The sequence below is a fragment of the Myxocyprinus asiaticus genome, chromosome 28, assembly GCF_019703515.2.
Source record: "Myxocyprinus asiaticus isolate MX2 ecotype Aquarium Trade chromosome 28, UBuf_Myxa_2, whole genome shotgun sequence".
Taxonomy (NCBI): Eukaryota; Metazoa; Chordata; class Actinopteri; order Cypriniformes; family Catostomidae; genus Myxocyprinus; species Myxocyprinus asiaticus.
The window spans coordinates 4,950,161-4,972,876 of NC_059371.1; the positions used below are offsets into that span (position 1 = coordinate 4,950,161).

General features: G+C 38.1%; 1 protein-coding gene across 3 annotated transcripts in view; it reads right to left on the reverse strand.

Annotated features, from left to right (window-relative positions):
• The window catches only part of LOC127418875 (pleckstrin homology domain-containing family G member 1-like), a 75,008-nt gene that overhangs the window by 16,085 nt on the left and 36,207 nt on the right, over window positions 1-22,716 (reverse strand). For all 3 annotated transcript variants that reach the window (XM_051659736.1, XM_051659735.1, XM_051659734.1), the window contains 3 exons: window positions 15,523-15,623; window positions 8,633-8,702; window positions 4,205-4,251 (listed from right to left, as the gene is read on the reverse strand). In XM_051659736.1, coding sequence (XP_051515696.1) covers window positions 4,205-4,251; window positions 8,633-8,702; window positions 15,523-15,623 — 218 coding nt within the window. The remainder of the gene's footprint in view (window positions 1-4,204; window positions 4,252-8,632; window positions 8,703-15,522; window positions 15,624-22,716) is intronic.

The window sequence follows — 22,716 nt, forward strand, 5'->3', positions numbered from 1 at the left end:
ACAAACATTTTTATACGCTCTGTAAAAATACAGACTCGTGCAGATATACAAAATAGATAAAATACAAATACAACAACCAAAAATTACATCTATATCTGCCAAAAAATGCTGCTAGAACTTCACTTTTCTGAGTCATTTTTTGCAATGACCTTTAATCAACTGGTGTCATGATGATTTTTAGTGGATGTATAAAGTCAGTTCCCTTCAAGTTCACACAGGTGTCCTAGCAGAGTAACCACCACAGGTGTAGTTCAGCACATTAACTATGGATATGTTCCACTAACATTTGATAACCAGAAAATATCCAAATTCCTTTAGTTTTGAACATAATATCCATTGTTTTATCATTTGAAGCCTAACAAACTTCTTTTGAGAACTGTTTTGCTTGAAAAGTATGCTTCTGCTGTCTTTCTTTAAAAGAAATGCCACTTGGTTGGATATTCTGTGATCTAATACAATGATATTCAGACATTTTTATACGTGACTTAAGTGTCCAAATTGTTTTTGGGACCAGTATAGGCCTACAGTATATTAAAAAAACGCATGCATGGTTGAGAGAATAAGGTTGAACCCTTCTGTTAAAACACAGATTTTACAGTTTATTGAGTCTGCTGCCACACCTCACAAAGCACTGGGAAAGATAGACATATGTGTGTGTTTGCACGCGCGTGCATTCCATTGTCCTGCACACAGACTTCACATTGTCCCAATGGGAAATATGACCAGAGTATCACTGAAATACATCTATCGCTTTCAAGAGTATTACTGTATGTGTGTGTATGATGTGGGTGCGTGCCATGTGACCTTGGTTAGGGTCAACAGCTGTGTGAGGGTGTGGAGAGAGAGTCTCAGTGGCCCAGACAAGAATCCATTCTCTCTCTCTCTCTCTCTCACACACACACACACACACACACACACACACAATGCAAAATTACAACTAGAAAAAAATTGCAAATAAATAACATGCTAATATTTTTATTTTATTTTTGTTGTTGTTTAGTGTTAGCTAACACTAAACAGGTTAGACTGTTGTCATCTGTGTTTCTTTGCAAGATACCAAAACATCAGTATGTCAAGTAATTCTGGTAGTGAATCCTGTTTTTCACACACACAGAATGTTAATTTAGGGGATTCACTCCCTCATGTAAATGTGGTTGTCACTCTCAAAAATTGCAGCATGTATAAGGCCTTCATTTCACTCAACATCAAAACAGGACTCATGTAAGCACGTGCTGCACCTGTATGTGTCTGTGTGTGTGTTAAATTCTAATAATGAAAAGAATCAGTGGGTTTGTGTCATATTTTTCCAGGGAGAAGGTGTTGTATGTCAGTGCTTTTGTTGAGCTTAGTTATGTTTCAGGCAGACGAATTAGCTTCAAATGTCTGCACACATACAATCACCCAAAGGCAAGCACACATTTGACACATATACACATAAATCTAATAACCTTAATAAAAGGCATCAATACTGTTCTGCTACAAAAACACTGACATCCTCTTTTATTTAATCTTCTCTGACTTTTTATTACGGAGCCCCATAAAGGACAGGGAGGGAATTTATTTTCTGAAATAGATTTGCGTTCCCTCAAAATAAGATTTGTGTTCCCAAGCAATAAGTTTAGCATTTCTTGCAATAGGTTGCAGTCCCTCGCAATGTGTTTTGCGTTTCCTCGCAAAAGTTTGCATTCCTGCTTCACAATAAGTTTTGCATTTCCTCCCAATATGTTTTGCGTCCCCTCGCAATATGTTTATTGGGTTCCCTTGCAATAGTTTGCATTCCCTCGCAATATGTTTTTTGTGTTCCCTCGCAATAGCTTGCATTCCCTTGCAATACGTTATACGTTCCCTCGCAATATGTTTTGTGTTCCCTCGTAACATTTTGCATCCCCTCGCAACGTTTTGCTTTCCCTTGCAATAGTTTGCATTTCCTTGCAATGTGTTTTGCGTTCCCTCACAACATGTTTTGCTTTCCATCACAATAGTTTGCATTCCAGCTTCACAATAAGTTTTGCATTTTCTTGCAATAGATTGCGTTCCCTTGCAATCTACTTTGAGTTCCCTCACGATAGTTTGCTTTCCTTGCAACAGTTTGCATTCCCTCGCAATACGTTTCGCTTTCCCTCCCACTATGTTTTATGTTCCCTCGCAACATGTTTTGCTTTCCCTCGCAATAGTTTGCATTTCCTTGCAATACATTTCACATTCCCTCGCAACAGGTTTTGCTTTCCCTCGCAATAGTTCGCATTTCCTTGCAATATGTTTTTTGTGTTCCCTCGCTATAGTTTGCATTCCCTCGCAATACGTTTTGCGTTTCCTCGCAATATGTTTTGCATTCCTTTGCAATATGTTTTTTGCATTCCCTCGCAATAGTTTGCATTGCCTCACAATACGTTATATGTTCCCTCGCAATATGTTTTGCGTTCCCTCGCAACGTTTTGCTTTCCCTCACAATAGTTTGCATTTTCTTGCAATAGTTTGCGTTCCCTTGCAATCCGCTTTGATTTCCCTCATGATAGTTTGCTTTCCTTGCAATAGTTTGATTTACCTCACAATAGTTTGCATTCCCTCGCAATATGTTTTTGTGTTCCCTCGCAATAGTTTGCATTCCCTCACAATATGTTATATGTTCCCTTGCAATAGTTTGCATTCCCTCGCAAAATGTTTTGCATTCCCTCACGATAGTTTGCTTTCCTTGCAATAGTTTGAGTTTCCTCACAATACTTTTTCTGTTCCCTCACAATAGTTTGCATTCCCTCGCAATATGTTTTGCATTCCCTCGCAGTAGTTTGCATTCCCTCGCAATATGTTATGCGTTCCCTTGCTATACGTTTTGTGTTCCCTTGCAATGCGTTTTGCCATTCCTCGCAATTGTTTGGATTCCTTCGCAATAAGTTTTGCATTTCCTTGCAATAGTTTGCTTTCCTTGCAATAGTTTGCGTTCCCTCGCAATACTTTTTGCATTCCCTTGCAAAGGTTTGCATTCCGCCACAATACATTTTTGCTTCCCTAGCAATATGTTTTGAATTCCCTCGCAATATGCTTTGCATTCCTTGCTATAGTTTGTGTTCCCTCATAATACTTTTTTTGTTCACTCGTAATAGTTTGCATTCTGCCACAATACATTTTTCGTTTCCTTGCTTGCAATATGTTTTGCATTCCCTCGTAATAGTTTGCATTCCCTCACAATAGTTTGTGTTCCCTCACAATTGTTTTCATTCTGCCGCAATACATCTTGCGTTCCCTTGCAATACGTTTTGTATTCCATCAAAATAGATTGTGTTCCCTTGCAATAAGTTTTGCATTCGATTGCAATAGTTTGCATTCCTGCTCAATACCAAGGAAAATAAAAAATGACACTTCAAGTCAAAAACTTTTCCAACCCCTGCTCTAGTTAAACTGTATTAAACATGTTTTTTTTTTATGAGTATGATTTTTATTGTTTTCCTGTATTATTTAAATATACTAAAAACTAAAGCTAAACTGAAACTAGAAAACACTACAAAAAATAAAACTACAGCCACGTCCACATTAATATGTTTTTGCTTGAAACTGCATTCATTTAGCTTCATTTACACCTCTCATCCACAATAGAATGCCGTTTTCTGCCACATAAAACAGAGCATTTCAAAAAAGCTCTCCATGACTATATACTTTGGAAAATAGTATCATTAGAAAACTGAAAACTGAGTTTTTAAATGAAAATGGATTAGTGTGGATGTGACCTAAGACCCATAAAAACAAAAACAGAACTAAATTAAAATGACAAATTTTAAATAAAACAGAAATAAAGCAAACTTAGCAAAAGAGACAGATTGGATGGTTGAGAGAGAGAGAGAGAGAGAGAGAGAGAGAGAGAGAGAGAGAGAGAGACAGACAGGCAGACAGACACAGAGAGAGAGAGAGAGAGACAGTCAGGCAGGGGATTTCCCTCAGGGGGAAGACATATAGGAACAGACTCTCAGACTCCAATGGTTTTAGACACATGCACACACACAATGTATAATATGAGCATACACTCCTCACATTCCACACACACACACACACACACACACACACACACACACACACAAGCATGTGAGAAGGCATCTCTCAAAGTCTTTATAAAGCTCTACATTGAGAGACAGATGGTGATACGCTTATACACACAATCACACACACCACAGGAAGTGTACTACAACCACAAACCACAGGATGTATTTCTTACCTTGGATAATTTGTGCAGTACTGTGTGTATATGTGGAAGTCTTCACTCTGAAAAACAATTAGGAAATTGGTGTTAGTTACTAAAAGTAGATGTGTGTGTGTGTGTTTGGTTTACAGTGCTTAAGTATGCTTTGGGAACAAAATTGTCCCCAGAAATAAAAAAAAAAACTCCCTCTTTGGGACATCCCCAAAGGTAAAAACTATATATATATATATATAAAACAACAGAACTCAGAACTCAATAGAACAGTATGTCCTGATTTTAAGTCAAGTAAATATGTGTGTGTATGTACATACATACATTTCCCAGCTTCCTCTGAAAGGTCATGTCAGGATGGTGCATTATATAAAGTCTGATAGGGCCACCACACACACACACACACACACACATACACACACACACCTATAATAAAAGAGTCCTGCTGTTGTGTTTACAGTAATGGTAGATCTGAACGCGCTCTGATTAAATCTCTCTCCTCTCCTCCTTCATCTTGAGTCATTCGCTCTCTCATTCCGCCTATATGAACATCAAAGAGTTTGTAAAATACAGAGCGCCAGAGTATCAAAGAGCCATTTATCCTCTTCCTCCAGCATCCCCTCTCTCATCTGCCCCCGCTGGCTTTCACATGTGCCCTCTTTCTCTCTCCATACACACACATAAACGCACACAGGTTGGTTTATTAATAAATGTGCCCTGACATAACTACTATGACCCACACACACACACACACACACACACACACACACTGAGTGGTTCTCCATGGGAATCGTCTAAATTTAAGAGCTACATTCTCTACTGTCTTCAAATGTCCAGAACCACAACCAGATGTGTGCTGTGTTTGTTTATGTGTGTGGGTGTGTGTGTGTGTGTGTGTGTTCATTATTGTTAATGACACTTTCCAGTGTGCAATTTGTTATTTTTTTTAAAAGTACAAATCCCATGTTATTTGACGCGAGAGATATTACACATGTTAGATAAACAATTATCGAACATACAATTAATATAGCATGAAAAGCAGATAGTTGTAAACAAATCATATGTCTGTATTGACAAAAATGGGTAAAAAACAGTATTTTTTCGTTCCAGTTACGGCTTTCCACTGCCACCTTTCCAATTGGTAACCGGTTTAAACTAAATAAAAGAACTGTTAATTACATTCTTTGTAAAATGACAGTACTCTGTGGTAAGGGTAGGTGAGATACAAGTTGCTGTGTTGCTGGATCTCACAAGAGAAACAAGGCACCTGTTTTGGACATTATCTAAAGTAACATCATTTAATAAACATATTCTTGATTTTAAATATATCCCCAACAATATTTTGAATATTAATTTGGCCACCTAAAACCAATTAATAGCCTAAATCTCTCTCTCTCTCCTGCATGCATGCACACACTGCATGGACGAGTTTGTACTAAACGTCACATTCAGAATCATAGTGCATACTTTTCACCCAGTTTCTCACACAAAACCATCTTATAACATCTAAACAGTTTTTTTAAGAGCATGACTTGAAAAACAATATATTTTAATGTTTGCATTACATAATCAATTACATTTACTAGAACAACTACATTTTTGGACAAATAATATTATAGCTGTTACTTTATTGTGTATTGTAGCTCAACTGAATGTGGTATTGACCAATCAGCATCCAGGACCAGAACTATCTGTTTTATAAGTACTAATAGGGTTGTGTTATACGTATTTGTCTGTCTGAAGTGAAGAGCTGTTAACAGCTTATTAATATTCTAAGAGAAATACACTAAGTCAACACTAGAGAGAGAGATAGTGTGTGTGTAAGAGAGAAGCAGTGTTCTCAGGAAAGCTTTGATAGGAATCAGATGTAATAAAAAGCCCACACTTTTACTGGAATCACGAGCTCTTTTGTGATATCAATACCACAGAACTGGCTGAGTAATGCATTTTAAACACACACACAGACACACACGCACACACACACACACACACACACACACAGTTCTGGAACTGTGATTGGTTGCTAATGATGACTAACCTCTACCAAGAAGACTGACCAATACACACACACTTTATACCTTCTAACCTCTTTCCACTGTAAGACATAATGTGCAGTCAGTCGGTCATTATAGCAAACTACAGTAAACTCAGACAGGGTACCTAGAAAAAAAGTGAATTTCTGCTTATTACATGGCTTCTTACAAAAATAAATAAATAAACAAATAAATGGACATCAAGTTTTGATTTGAGAGATTATATTACAGTGACTTGATGTGAGAAGAAAGAGAGTGTGGAGTGATTTGAGAGACTTGAAACTAGCGCAACTACTTAGGAAATTGGTCAATTATTCAGTTTAGCTCTCATTATACAACAGATTTGATAACAGAATTCTGCAATTGACCAATCAGAATCAAGTATTCCAGAGAGCCATGCATTTCGGTTAAAGTCCTTCATAAATGCAGTAGTTTAATGTTCAGTTTTCAATTACATTATCATTTAACTCAATACACTCAGGAGTGTAATAATCTATGAAAATTCTGAACATAAACAAGATGTGTGTTTGTGAGCATATGAAAATGTCTGTGTGCATACACTGCAAACAATGTTTTAGCAGGTAACGTTAATACAAGTAAATTAACTGGTTTTAGTCAAAGTTATTATGGTAGCACTATCCATTATTGTTCCATTTGTGGAGGGTTTACAAAGTGGTTAATAAATGACTTATAATTAATTTACAAATGCATATAAATATTTGATATGCAGTTAGAATAACATGCATAAAAAAGACTGACTTTAATGCAATACCTGCCAAATAGTGAGCCATTTTACCTCACGTGTTATAAATGCTTAATAACACATATTAAACATTATTATTAAATTAGTTATTAACTAAAAATGAGTGTAATAATCAATGACAAATACTGAACATAAACAAAGATGTGTGTATGTTAGCATATGAAAATGTATCTGTGCATATACTGTAAACAATGTTTTATCAGGTAACCTTAATACCAGTCATTTAACTGGTTGTAGTCAAAGTTATTGTGGTAGCATTATACATTAATGTTCCATTTGTGGAGGGTTTATAAAGGGCTTCATTAATTATTTTTAATTAATTTACAAATGCATTATAAATAATTGATATACAGTTATAACAACATGCATAAAAAGGTAGACTTTAATGCAATGCCTGCCAAATAGTGAGCCATTTTACCTCACATGTTATAAATGCTTAATAACACTTATTCAACATTATTATTAACATAGTTATTAACTAATAATAATTAAGACATTTTTATGTTTTTGATTAAGTATTAATAACTGTATTTATTAGGTATTTATAACATTTACCAGTGTTAAAACACATATGCTATAACTGCATATAAATTATTTGTAATGCATAATGACTTATTAGTCATTATTGAACCCCTTTATAAATCCTTAACAAAGGAAATATTGATGTAAAGTGTTACCAATATTATTTAATATGACTGCATCAACCTGACTAGATTGGTTTTAGGGTTTATACGAGTTTGTTGTAAGCCACAGTCATTTGCACTTTTTAAATGAGCAGCCCCCTGCTACTAGCACATCAGCACAACAATAACCCCCCCAAAAAAACAGACAATTATCACACAAAACCACAGGACAGAAACCCACTGAAACCAGCATTCCAGCAGCTGCTAATTAGAGCTGTAAAACAGCTGTAACACTTAATCAAGTACTTGTTATTACACTGTCAAAAGAGACACTTGAGGTGAGAAACTAATTATAACACAAAATAGTGTACAGGATTGTTAATGTGTGTGACCAGGGACTTTCAAGCTCAGAAAATGACTAAAAAGCACCCTATATAATAGTACTTGTGCTCATTATTCCAAGACTTCAAAACCACACAATATCTTTGTGAGAAAGACCAAAAGTTCTTATTCACTGAAAATAACTCCACAGTAGTTCTCTTTATCTAGTTTGCACATGTGCACAATCATAACTGGTTCTGTTATGAAAAACATGTAATTGACGCCATTGCATATAAATGCACATTGACACAACCTGTTGCAATGCATCTTTCAATATGCGCATGCACAAATGAGAATTGTTAGCTACAGTGGAAGGTAAGATCCTGCAAATATTGGCTTAAATTTCAGTCTTTTTCCTCACACAAAGTTATCGTACTGCTAACTTGGACTTGGAATGTAGCGCATGAGTTACTGTATGCACTACTTTAATGGCATTTTTATGGGGTTTTGTAATTGTTGGAGCTTTACAGCCCTATGTTTAACATTTTGCTATACATCCTCTTTAGTGTTTTACAGAAGAAAGTCATACAGGCTTGGGACGACATGAGGGTGAGTAAATGATGACAAAACCTTTTACTTTGAGGTGAACTGTTGCTTTAATGTTTGTCTTTGTGACAAAGGTGTCTCGAAAGAAGAAAAAAGAGACAGTTACCTTGGCTACGAAACACTTCGCTATGGCAACTGGGTCAGCGTTACACTTCTCCAGGTCATGAAGCAAATCACTGAAACACACACACATACACACACATTGATTATTTCAGCGACAAGGCACTCAACAGCACACAATAAAACATCTTATTGTACTGTATTGTGAATATAGGCACAGCTAAAAGGTGTTGCAACCACACAGCTAAACGAATGACTATATACACAATATAGTATGGCCTCAAGTGTCGTATTGCTTTAATAGTTACTACCTAATAAAACTACTAAATACATAAATGTAGGTTAAAATGTTATGCAGATATTCATTAAGTGTCATCTTTCCGCAAGAAGATACTGTGTAGTGCTTGACAGGTAAAGTAAGGTTAATAGCTGGTCTCTATGGGTGCTGCACAGTGATTTACACAGCAGCTGGGCGAACAAGTGTTTTGTGTCAAAACTGTTACTATATTGTGTATTAATCTAGCAGCATTCAGGACCAAAACTATCCATTGTATACATTTTATTTTTACTCACATTCGTGTAAGGGCTGAACCGGTTGTAAAACTATTCAGATTCTTTTTTAGTTATGTGCTATATTGTATGTATTGTAAGAACAGGTCAGCTTCCATGAAATAAGCACCATTGTGGAAGTGTGTGTGTGGTCACTTCTGCATTGCAATAGTATGAGGTAACACTCGGTATGTGTGTGTGTGTGTGTGTGTGTGTGGGCTAAAAACACAGGAACGGTCAGGAGCTAGCCTTTGGTGTGAGTCTGGCAATGCGCAGGTGTGTGTGTGGTCTGAAGTGAGAGGAACCAAAAACAGTCTGTTTTGACGTTTGTCACTGAAACAAACAGGAACCGAAATATGTGTGTATACCTAGGGTTATTTCATTTGTATTTTTTTTTTTTTTTTTTTTTTTTTTGGGATGTTTGGACAGACACTGACACTACAATATAAACATATCAGACCCTCTTTAATTAGGTGTCTTTAACTACTGTATTTATGCATTTGATACAATGTTCTTATTATGTACATATGTGTTGTTGTATTGTACTTACATTTAAAGTACCTGCATATTATTACATCTGTAGTTACACTGTTAACCTTACCTCTAAACCTAACCCTAACTCAACCCTTACCCTAACCCCTAACCTCTAAACAAACTCCTAAACCTACCCGTTCCTCAACCTCTGCAGCAGAAAATGTGAATCTTGTGAGAATTTTCAGAGGAACATATAGTTATAGAATAAATACATTGCATTGTTTGCATTTTCATTTTATTCCATAGTAATTGAAGACACCTAATATAAAGTGGGACCAACATTTTGACTGCATCTAAAAATTAAACCCTTTAACATATTAGACACATACAGATTTTTACAAATCCTGACCGGAGAAGGTGACAGAGCTTAATCCTCATTAATCAGTATATGATGGAGAAGCATTATTTATTTGTCTGCAAAATTGTCTGCAAATGTACTTATAAACAGGGTTGGGAGGGTTACTTTTGAAATGTAATCCACAACAGATTACAGAATAAATGCTGTAAAATGTAATTTGTAACGTATTCTGTTAGATTACTCAAGGTCAGTAATGTATTCTAAATACTTTGGATTACTTCTTCAGCACTGGTAGATTTTTTCACTTGTTTTGACTATAAAAACTCTGCCAGTACAGTAAGACAAAATACACATGTTAAAAATACATTCTCTGAAAAACCTAAATATCTTATGCAGTGTTGTTTCTAAAACAAGATCAATCAAACTGATCTTGTCTTAAGGATTTTTAGATATTTTTACAGGAAAACAATAAAAAATTATTATCAAGAATACGAATTTTGCCCTAATATCAAAGGTCTTACTAGAAAAAAAGAAATTATGATCTAACGTGAATTTTCTTGATAAAAAATATGATTGTGTCTGGTAAAATGTGCATGTAAAATGGCTAGAAATAGCATTTTAGCTTAGCGTAAAGCTGACAATTTACACAAGGTTTATTTCTATTTCTTCTGCTCCAAACTTACTTCAAACTTACTTCTCTGTCTGCTCATATGAATGTATCACATCATAAGAAAGTGTTTCACTGCTGTTCAAATGCACTTTGGATCTCTTCATTTATATGTATAAATGTTTTCCATCTGAAAGTCTAAATATTAAATGAAACAAATGACAATAAAATGCAAAGTAATCTCTTCAGTAATCAAAATACATTTTGAATGTAACTGTATTCTAATTACCAATGATTTAAATTGTAACTGTAGTGGAATACAGTTACTTATATTTTGCATTTTAAATACGTAATCCCATTTAATGTATTCCGTTACTCCCCAACCCTGCTTATAAATAACCCCCAGATGGGACTAGTAAAAGTAAAGTCATTTGCACTTTTTGTCAATTGTTGAGCTTTATTATCAAAGCTCAACAATTATGAAATATAAGTGAACATGCCAACAATGTAACATTAATTCATTTACTGAGAGCGTGTGAGTGCTTACACAATGGTTTTGATCTTTAGAAATCACACAGACCAAATTAAAACCATCAAATTATGTAAAGGGTAACACTTTAAAATAAGGTTATATTTGTTAACATTAGTTAACAATTTTAGTTAACGTAAACAAACAATTAACTATAATTTTACACCACTTATTAATCTTGATTAATGTTAATAACAACATATACTAATACTAATACTTAAATTTTAAGTTGTGCTGACATTAGTTATTACATTATTAACTAGTATGAACTAACAATGAACAATTATATATATTTTTATCAAATGTAAATGTTTATATTTTTATGTTTTGCCATCAATACATTGAAATTGCATGTATCTATGGTCCCTTGATCCCAACACAGAAGAAAATAAAATGTAAAAAGTAATTCTGACTTAATATCTCACAGTTGTGGCATTATTTCTTGCAACTGCAACTTTATTTCTCGGAATTGTGACTCAATATCTCGCAATTGTGAAATCCGAACGTACAAAAATGTATATACTGTAGGGTACAATTTGAGCACATTTGATTTTATTTTCTCCCAAAAAACTAAATAGCAACAAAAACTACCACAGTACTTTCCTAAACACCTGTTTGTCACTATGCACTGCAAAATGTTCCTGATGTATGAGATCAATGTGTGTAATGTTTAAAGTTTGAGGTTATTTGATTTACTGTAATAGTTAAAAATTTTGCAAATGTATGTAGTTAATGAGAATTCCTGAAATTTCATTGTCAACTCGGCTTTAGGACTCCGTTGCCAAGTATTCATCTGGCGAATGTCCGCTACCTCGCCAACAAAATGGATGAAGTGCTTCTGCTCACTCAAACAAATAAGGACTTTTGGAACTCGCTGCTCTGTGTTTCACGGAAACCTGGCTGAATGAAGCCATCCCAGACAGCACGCTAAATCTGCCGGGCTTCTGGCTGTTCAGAGCAGATCGCGTTGCAGAATCATTGGGGAAAACGAGAGGCGGTGGAACATGCTTTTACATCAAGGAAAGTTGGTGTACAGATGTAACAGCATTGAAGAAGATGTTCTGTCGTAATTTAGAAGTGCTCTTCATCAACTGTAAGCCTTTCTCGCCGCAGGAGTTTTCCTCGTTTATTCTGGTAAGTGTGTACATCCCGCAGCTGGCTGATCACATCACAGACATGGAACGACAACACCCGGACACTTTTGTCATTTTTCTGGGAGATTTTAATAAAGTTAACCTCACCTGTGAACTGCCAAAAAGAAAACAACACATCACATGCCCCACCAGAGAAAGAAATATACTGGACCAATGCTACACCACTGTAAAGGATGCATTTCACTCTGTTCCATGTGCAGCTTTAGGACTCTCTGATCACTGTCTGGTTCATCTTCTCCCAACCTACAAGCAGAAACTAAAATCAGCTAAGCCTGTACTAAGGACTGTAAAGAGATGGACTAATGAAGCAGAGCTGGAACTACAAGCCTGCTTTGACTGCACTGATTGGAGTGTTTTTGAAGCTGCAGCCACAGACCTGGACGAGCTCACAGATACTGTGAAATCATATATCAGTTCCCTATCTGTCACTCACTCGACGTTGTGTCAAAGTTGTGACACTAGGGGTCACCCTTGGGAGCCCAAACACCTCTGATCTTTGAGAAAAGGCCAATGGGAACTGGAGAGTTGAATTTGCATGCCACAGGAGCTGGCCTGCAACCACTCATTCAGATTTTTTCATCGGAGCCAAGCGGTTGTGTTTCAGTGAGCTGAATTCCTCCACTGATCCATTCACCTCGAAAGCTGTTGGATTTATCTCAGGGCGAATTCGCGATCTCATTCTGGGCTCGCAAAGAGGATGAGCTCTCGATCGCAGGGTCGGAGAGCAGGCTCCTCCAGTCTGATGCCGAGGACTTGACTGGGCTCCCACCCTCGGGTGCGGTCACCCAGTCGCAGGCTGACGCGGAGCTAGCGGCCATGCTTGCCTGGGCGGCTGTGAGCGTCGGGCTGGAGTGGAACCCTCCACTCTCCCCTGAACCCTCGCAGCTCGACAATTGGTTCCTGGGCTCAGAGCGCCGCTCACGGCTGCGCCCCACCACGCCCCGGTTCCTTTCTTCCCGGAGGTGCATGATGAGCTCACGAGATCATGGCAGGCACCTTTCATTGCCCGGACCCGATTTATGGGCTCCTCCACTCTCACTACCCTCGATGGTGGGGCTGCCAGGGGGTACTTGGCGATTCCCCAGGTGGATAAGGCAAAATGCCACCACCTGGCGGAACCGTCCAAGACTCCCGTCCAGGGCCTGTAGGCTTACACAGTTGCACCCATGCCAGGATGGTTGCGACATGCTGCAAGGACAATTTCCCTCCTCCCCTATCCCGGACCGGTCCTATGGTGGGTATATGGAGCCAGGTAAGTGCTTTGATGTCCCCAGACTCAGCATGGCCACAAGTTCGGGGCTTGAGCCCCCCAACGTGGCACCTAAGGCTCCGCCCGGCACGAGGCCCCACCCGCCTGTACGTCAGACACGATTCTTCCCTTGGTCCCCCTCGCCCAGAGCTTGGGGGCATGGCTTTCGCTCCCCAACCCATCACGGTGGCTGACCAGGACCGTCCGACTCAGCTACGTGATTCAGTTCACCAGGCGTCTGCCCAGGTTCAATGGCGTCCGCTTCACCTCGGTGATGGGCGAGAACACCGCTGCCTTGCATGCGGAGATAGAGCCTCTCCCTCCTGCTGAGATGAAGAAGGGGTTTTACAGCCCCTACTTCTTCATACCAAAGAAAGGCGGTGGGTTGCGGACAATCTTGGACCTGTGAATACTGAATCTGTGGGGTACTGTGTTTTACTGCAGGTTTGAAAAGCCCAGTCTCTCACCCATCCCCTGCTCTGATCTTCACTTCACACACACACCAATGCCTCCTGGAACCACCCTCCACCCCCTCCTGCTACTCAACCTGCACTTATGGTCTGTGAGAAGGATGTGTGCCAGGTCTTCCGGAAACAAAAGACAAGAAAAACTTCAGGCCCAGGTCTCACCTGCCTGTCTGGAAGTCTGCACTGACCAAATGGCCCCCATCTTCACACACATCTTCAATAGATCACTGGAGCAGTGTGAAGTTCCCTGCTGCTTCAAATGCTCCACCATCATTCCGGTCCCCGGAATGAACAATAAAAACAATATCACAGGACTTAATGACTCCAGACCTGTCACTTTCATGTCTGTGATCATGAAGTCATTTGAGAGACTGGTTTTGGCCTTCCTGAAGGACATCACTGGACCCCTGACAGACCCCCTTCAGTTTGCTTACCGAGAAAACAGGTCTGTGGATGATGCTGTCAACATGGGACTGCATTGTATCCTGCAACACCTCGACAGACCTGGGACTTATGCAAGGATAATATTTGTGGACTTCAGTTCAGCCTTCAATACCATCATGCCTGATTTTCTCTCAACCAAACTGACCCAGCTCTCCGTGCCAACCACAATCTGTCAGTGGAACAACAGCTTTCTGACAGATAGGCAGCAACTAGTGAAACTGGGGAAAATCACTTTGTGTTCTCTCTCCACTGTTCTTCTCCCTGAACACAAGTGACTGCACTGCAAAGGACCCCTCTGTCAAGCTCCTGAAGTTTGCAGATGACACCACGGTCGTTGGCCTCATCCGCAACAGTGACGAGTCTGCATACAAATGGGAGGTTGAACAGCTGGCTGTCTGGTGCGGTCACAACAACCTTAAGCTGAACACGCTCAAAACAGTGGAGATGATAGAGGACATCAGGAGAAATCTCCCATAGTCCAATAATGTATAAATATGTCATGTACATATGTAAATTCACTTAGATTTAATTCAGTGACTGTACATACCCCTACCTTGCACATATATTACCACTTGCACATGTACAGATGCCATTCTATGTTATATGTCCTATTTATTTATTTATTTATTATTTATTTATGTCTATTTATACTCTTACCTTGTTTTATTATCTGCGTCTCACTGTAATGTTCTGTGTGCACTTGCTTGTTTCTCCTATCACCAAAAAATATTCCTTGTGTACGTGAGAACACTTGGCAATAAAGCTCATTCTGATTCTGATTAATTTGTTACTAAAAAAATGTATCTGCCTAAGTTGACAAATTTTGTACTATAACTATTATTTTATAATTACTATGTATTATTTTATTATTATATTTACACTATATCACCACCCCCCCCCCCCCCCCCACACACACACACACAAATTATATTCCTCCATCATTATATAATAAAAATACATTTATTTTTTCAATCTTGATACACTTTGTGATGCATTGCCCTAAAGGTGTGGATTTAGCCCTGTGGTACCGTATCCTACAACCACACTTTACATACAAACACCTACGAATACTAATGAGGTCATGTTACCTTATGGAACAAGATACCTGTTAAAACTGTAGATGTCACAGATATTTCCAAATAAAGAATTCCTCTCTTCATCTCCCAGCAGCAGAAGAGATTGATTACTGATGCACTCTAGGTAATCCTGCAGAGAGAGAGAGAGAGAGAGACAGAGAGAGAAAGAGACAGATGAAAGAGTGAGTAATCTCATCACCGGTCATGTGAAACAGTGATCGTGCATCAAACAGGATGGAGGAAGTCTTACCCTCTGACTGGCTTTATGTAGCTTGTAGTTGGGTTTGCCGTATTTGGACAGAGACCTGCTTTAGTGCTTAAGGTTGGTTCAGTGGCTGCCTCATCACTCACATCTGACATGATCATTTATGTCTAAGTAGATAAGATATGTCCGCAAGTTGTGTACCGCAAAGTACGGTATGCAAATAATACAATGACTCTCTATGGTATCATGAAATGACTTTCCTTTTCGCCCAGAATGTCTCATGTACAGCTAGAACTAGCTAATATTTCTGTGCTTTTCTGAGAAATTCTGGAACTTTGAATACCAACACTTCTCATGTTAATGTCTTCCAAGGATAATACATACAATCCCCATGAAGCAAATCTAGACAAGTGATGCTGAGGAGGAGGAGGATTTCAGAAAGAAAACTCTCGTAATACGAGCTGCAGTGATACTGGCTTACCTGCCAACTACTGTGGCAATTTAAATATATGACAAAGAGACAGTAAACAAGTCAATTGGCTAAAAGATTACATGTTCAAAGACCTATCAGATTGCACCATTTAGAGTTTTCATAACTAAACTTAGAATCATAAATGTAAATGGGTTTCAACACTTAAAAGGGAATTTCTGTTTCGGTTTTTGATTCCACTTTATATTAGGTGCCTTTAACTACTATGAATTTATTGTGTAACTACATGTTGTTCTGCAAAATTCTCACGGGATTCGCATTTACTGCTACTGAGGTTAAGGTTCTAGGTCTAGGAGTAGGAGTAGGGTTAGGGTTAGGGGCTAGGCTTAGGGTTTAGGGGTAAGGTTAACAGTGTAACTACAGATGTAATTAAATGCAGGTACTTTGAAAGTAAGTACAATGCAACAACTAATATGTTCATAATAAGTACATTGTATCAAATGCTTAAAGGTGCAGTACGTAAGATTCAGAAACCCTTGTTATTAATGACACCTGTGGCCATTAAGTGAACTGCAGCCAGCTACCTGTTGCTCGTGCTCTTGCACACACTCCATAGGGACGCGGTGAGGGAGCATCAGCCAAAACAATGACGTAATGTACAAAGAGACAACGTGATTCACCGGCATCATGCTGACAGATGTGGTAGCATAATTAAAATTACACAGTTATGATTGTTTTACTACAAACTTTGAGACTGTATAATACATCTGACTCTCCAGTGCTGGAACAGGGCTAAAACAATGTGTGGATATAGGTCTGGCTATGTGAGACTGTAGTTTGAAGTAATCATTTTTCTTTGCATGATACATTGACTGCATTAGCTAGCTAGCCATCTTTATCAATAGCTGTTAGCTAAATTTGGTGGATGATGACAGTAGTTGTTTATAAAATAGACTGTACATTATAAATATGTTGACACAATTCAATACTGATGTGATTCCATCACAACTGTCATTTTGATATATCGATGTGCTATTGTTTTATAATAATAGAATGTATATATTTTCTGTATAACCAAGTTACGTTACACTAATGAATGGGTATTTTTGCATTATCATGAACATTGTCTAGCATTCATTTCATGTGTTGTTGTAGTTTAGCTACTTTTGGCCTACTCAGAGTTTGTGTAGGAGTCGGTGTTGTGTTGGGAGCCAGACATTTACTGGATTCCATCTCTAAGATAACATTACCTAGTTTGCAGTTTGTTGTCACTGTTGAATAGTAGAAAAGTAGCTATTACTGTCTGAGGCAAGGCTCTCGGGAGCATGCATAAGCGTCACATCCTTTGAACAAAAGCGACCCGCTCCCTTCGCATGAAAATCAGTCTACAGGCTTTAATAGTCAACCTAGGAAGTCCAGGAAGGGCTCATTTTTTAAGTTGCATTACAAGCCGTTCACACATTGGCAAAAAAAAGGGCGAATATTACATGAAAATTGTTACATTTTGCACCTTTAAGTACATAGTAGTTAAAGACACCTAATATAAAGTGTTTTTTATTTATTTTATTTTTTTATAGAAAACATTAAATTATTCGTGATATATTTGTGATACTGTGTGTAAATATCTAACAAGGTGATAAATAAGGACAGTACTTATGTTTTGTTGATGTACCGCGCAATAATGATAGCAACGAAAAGCACTTGAGTGGCCTGTTGTTCCTATTGTGGCAATGGCAAATGCAACTTCCATTCTTGAGTGCTATTTGAAGTTTGAAGGTGAAAATACACTCAAATGATCGCACAATTTATAATCTAAATTTTGTGGTGACTGGAAGGTTGTTTGAAAACCATGTAAGTTGGAGAAGTAAAACTATTTTGTACTTTTTAAGATCCCTTAAATCCTTTTGTTTTGACTTTCTTTGGAGTTTTCACAAAATGGGTTTTACAGCAACATAACATGGCAGAAACGTTTTCTGTTCCGCAAAAACAAAAACAAAAAAATGTATTCCCTGGTTCTTTAGAAAAACACCTATGACCCCAAAAACCAATACGCTGATCTTAAGAACTTTACTCTAACACCAAGAATGTTTTTTAGTTTCTCTAGAACCATACAGTCAACTCAAGAACTGTATATAGTAGTGCCCAACTGATTTATCGTTCGGCTGATATTATCGGCCGATATTAGCCTTTCACAGATATATCGTATCGGCATATATGTTTTCCATTATGCGCAGATATGAACACTTTTTTTTTCAGAACATATAATGCAGAAAACGATGCTTGAGGTGATTTAGAATTGGTGTCATAACATAGTTTGTCCAGCACAGCGCACTCTGACTCCATTGTTTACAGAGCTGAGCTGATGGTGGTTCTGCAGACGGTGGTTCTGCAGACAGTGTGGTGTTAAGTGGTGTGGAGTTAAGCGGTGTCTTCATGGTAAGTTGCTAACTAGTTTGTGAATTACATACTGGAAAGGTAATAAACAATGACACCATCATTTTCCCTTTTCAATATAACAAATATAATATTAACCCCATCCCTGACAACCATGTCACTCATGTTTATCACATCTGTTTGCTATGTTAGCCAGCTATAGTTTGTCAGTGCAGTCAGTAATGTAGCAGATTGAAAGGTAAGCATCAGACCATTTTTTTGCAGCTCAGCAGACAACGGTGCGGTGGTGGATTGTGTCTGTTGAGTGTCGATTTCATACTACGTTGCTACCTAGTTGGTGAGATGCAATGCTGGAAAGTAAATAAATAACATCCATCTTTTACTCTCCGTGACAACGAGCTTATAGTTAACTAGCTAACCACGTAGCTACTTTCATACCTTGTCAGCTGAGTGGAAGCTAATGTTTAAACATGTATTCACCAAACTGTTTTGTTCAGGATTCGCAGTTTGGTACCCCCTTCAACTGAACAATTCCAGTTGTTGCATTTACAAAATTTAATATTTAAAAGTCTGGTTTTTGACCGTTGAAAGTTTCCCCTGAACTTGTATAGCAGAATACGGTGTAACACCGCTGCCACTGTTTATCTCTTGACTCGGCAGGTGTAAATGCTTCTTGTTTTACAACCTGCCCCTAATTGACTGACAGTATTAAAATATATAAAATATAAAATAGCATTTGACTGATACTAAACGGTACTACTGATGTTTATTTAGCTATTTATTTTATTTTTATTTATTCTTTATTTAAATGGTCAGCAACTGACTGATACTAAACAGTACTGATGTTTATTTAGCTATTTATTTTGAATTTATTCTTTATTTAAATGGTCAGCCATTGACTGATACTAAACATGCAGTACTGATTTTTATTTAGCTATAATTTTAATGTATTCTTTATTTAAATGGTCAGCAACTGACTGATACTGAACATACAATACTGATGTTTATTTAGCTATTTATTGTATTTTTATTTATTCTTTATTTTCTCAGTGTTCCTATCTAGAATTTGTTGACAATGTATAATAATAATGTCAAATATTCTTTGATAAAAATATTTATTTAAGAAAGCAGCCTTCTGAGTACCTTTGCATAGTCATATCGGTGTTCACATAGAAAAGGTCTGTTTTCATTCCAGCTCAAAAATTAACTATATCGGCCACCATATCGGTCGGGCTCTATTATATAGCCAAAAATGGTTCTTGATAAGAAGAGGGTCCTTCGATTAACCGAAAGTGCTTCAAAAGAGCTTTGAAGAGCTCATAATTAAGAGTATAAAAGAGGGAGGAACAAACTGTCTGAACTATAGAAGCCCCCATTGTGCTCTCTCACACATACACAAATCATGTGAGAATGTATGGTTATGATGTAATGTCTCTTCTGCTCCACCCTGCATTTGAATGTCTCTCTTTCTGGTTGACAGACAAGATAAGTGATTCTCTCACTCTGATAAAAATCTTTACCTGAGCACCCTCAGGCAGTGTAAAATAACCATTCTGTGTCTACCCAAAAACACATCCCGAGTCAACACCCCCCACACACAGACACACAGACATTGAGGTTGTGTTGTGTGCCAGTATTTTTAAAACTGAAAGATAAAGTGATGGTAAAAAGATACTGTACACTCTCAGCATTTTTAATACACAGTCATTGTCTTATTGAACACAATTTATCAGTTATACCAAAAAAAAAGTTTTGTCTTAATAATCTTTCATCAAAATGTAATAACTTACCCCACCTCTGTAATGACCTGTCATATAGGATCTTTTCCAAAGACTTTGATGGTAGCTTGTTGCTAAGCTAATGTTGTGATACTCTAAAGCACAAAGTATACTTCAGTTAGATGTGAACGCTAGGCGTATGTGTACAGGATGCATGACGCAGATTTCGTCATCAGCAGAGTGCTCGAGCACTGAAGACACGCGGTCTGATTTTTCTAACCGTGCATACTCACAAGGTGGCAACACTCACAGTTGAGCCGTTGCTGTCACGAAGAAGCACTAGAAGAAGATGTAATTGTCACTAAACAGTAGGAGACGAAGGTGGAAACAACAATAGTGGATGTGCACGTCAAGAGCGCGTGTCTTAGGAGGTCAGGAGATACCTGCATTTTTATAACTCAAGTATGAAAGAATATAAAGGCACTTGAATGGGTCTCAGCAATGGAGTATACATTCAAAGGCTGAGCATTTGTGTCACAAGCAAAGTATACTTCGAGCTTTATACGCATAAAATTATGTAGCAATCTGATGTATTATTGTGATGTGAAATAGTCACGTTTAATTTTTGTAGGTTGCATTTTCACTATAAATGTATAAATCAGATAGTTTTAACTCTGAATTCTGATTGGATGAACCGTGTTTGAAGCCTTTGTAAAATTACTATAAACACACACCTGGCATAGGGTTCCGCTTCACATTGTGCCTAAAAACACCCCTTACCTGTGGTAAAATCACTGTACAGTACAGACTCAAGTGGCTTATTGCTTTATTTTACTCCACTGAGGGTCAGGTTTAAGGCTGGGGTTAGGGTTAAGGGGTAGAGTTAATAAAAAAAGCATTTCTGTTGACTGTGGTCCATCATATACAACTAAAAATACAACTCGCTTTTGGCGCCACTCTTTGGACGATTCACCTCAACAACACTTCAGCCACAGGGGGCAGTGGTTTGAATTTCTGTAAGCATATATCGATTTCAGCTGGAGAACTTTCTACCAACTCTGGCAGAGTAAGCAAGAGACAGACACAGTGGGTGTGGCGTTAGACATTTATTGGAAATAATAATAAACATAAAATGTTCCAAAAAGGGGAAAGTATAGTGTCCATTTGAAAAGTGTCCAAAACAAAGAGGGACCTGGCACCCTCGCAGTGAATGGGGCTGTGTGAAGGCAGGGAGTGAAGAGAGAAAATGTCCAGGTATAATGGGTGGGGTCTGGCAGCCGTGATGCATTCCCCTTCTGGATCAGGGCACGAGAGGTGAAGGCATCCTAGCCCGTCAGCTGCGGTGCGTGCTCTAATCCCTGGTGTCGCATCTAATTCGCACCGTTCCTGGACCTGCGAGGATGCCATGATGAGCACACAAGGAGATAGAATCCGGCTTCATGAGGAGAGGCACGCTCTATGTTTATATGGCAGTGGTGATGAAACTATATTCACATCAGGTGTGCCTCATCATCCGCTACCCAATTGAGGCTTATTAAATTGCACCTTTCCTCTCTCCTGCCCACTCTCATTGTGAGCCTGGTTGAAGGACGGCCCTCAGAGGTGGGGCAACAATAATCAGGGGCGGATCGTTCCGCCACACTACATTCACCCAATTCACGGTGTGATAAGTCTGTTGCATTAGAAGCACACCTATGATGTCTTATAATGCCACCTACACCTGCAGCTCACTAGAGACTACTTCTCACTATCAAATTAATTCCAGATAAATAAAATCAAGTCCCGCCCTACATCTTTTATTGTTTAATATATATTCACTTTATGGAAGTAAAAGGGACATTCAACAAAGCAGTAAAAAGAGACTTATGAATGTTTTTTTTTTGTCAAAAGCAATAAAGAACACTAGTGTAAAGCAAAGTATTGTGATCTATATGGAGCCTCAGTTATAGTGATGTGGCTGATTGATACAACGTGACCTCAACAGAGTAAGTGTTAAAGCCCAGATTCTTCACCATCAGAGTGGCAATACCCCCAGTGGGACTTTGTAAGGGTTCAAACTCAAGACAAGTGAGTTAGTCTGTGTGTGAGTGATTATGGCCAATTTAATGCTACTGGAAACCAGGAGAAACTCTAACTTATGGATATGTTAATTGAAGGCCACGACCTTTACTCCCTGCTTATGTCGTCTAATAGATAAGTGTCTGCCTTGAGGTCAGATGATTGTAGGGTTGACTTCTGCTGTGGTTGTACTTCAGACAACAGTCAACAGTCAGTAACTTTGATTTAAGAGATGTCTAGACTGAGTGCCATTCAAAATGAATAACACATTTAGAACCGAAAAAATAAATAAAATAAAAATAATTAGGTGTAAACTTATTCTTCAATGAGTGACCCTGTGATCTTAAATCTCAAACCAGCGAGAGACATCAACTAACGGTGCTTTATAGCAGCTTGACATATTTAACAAATTATAACC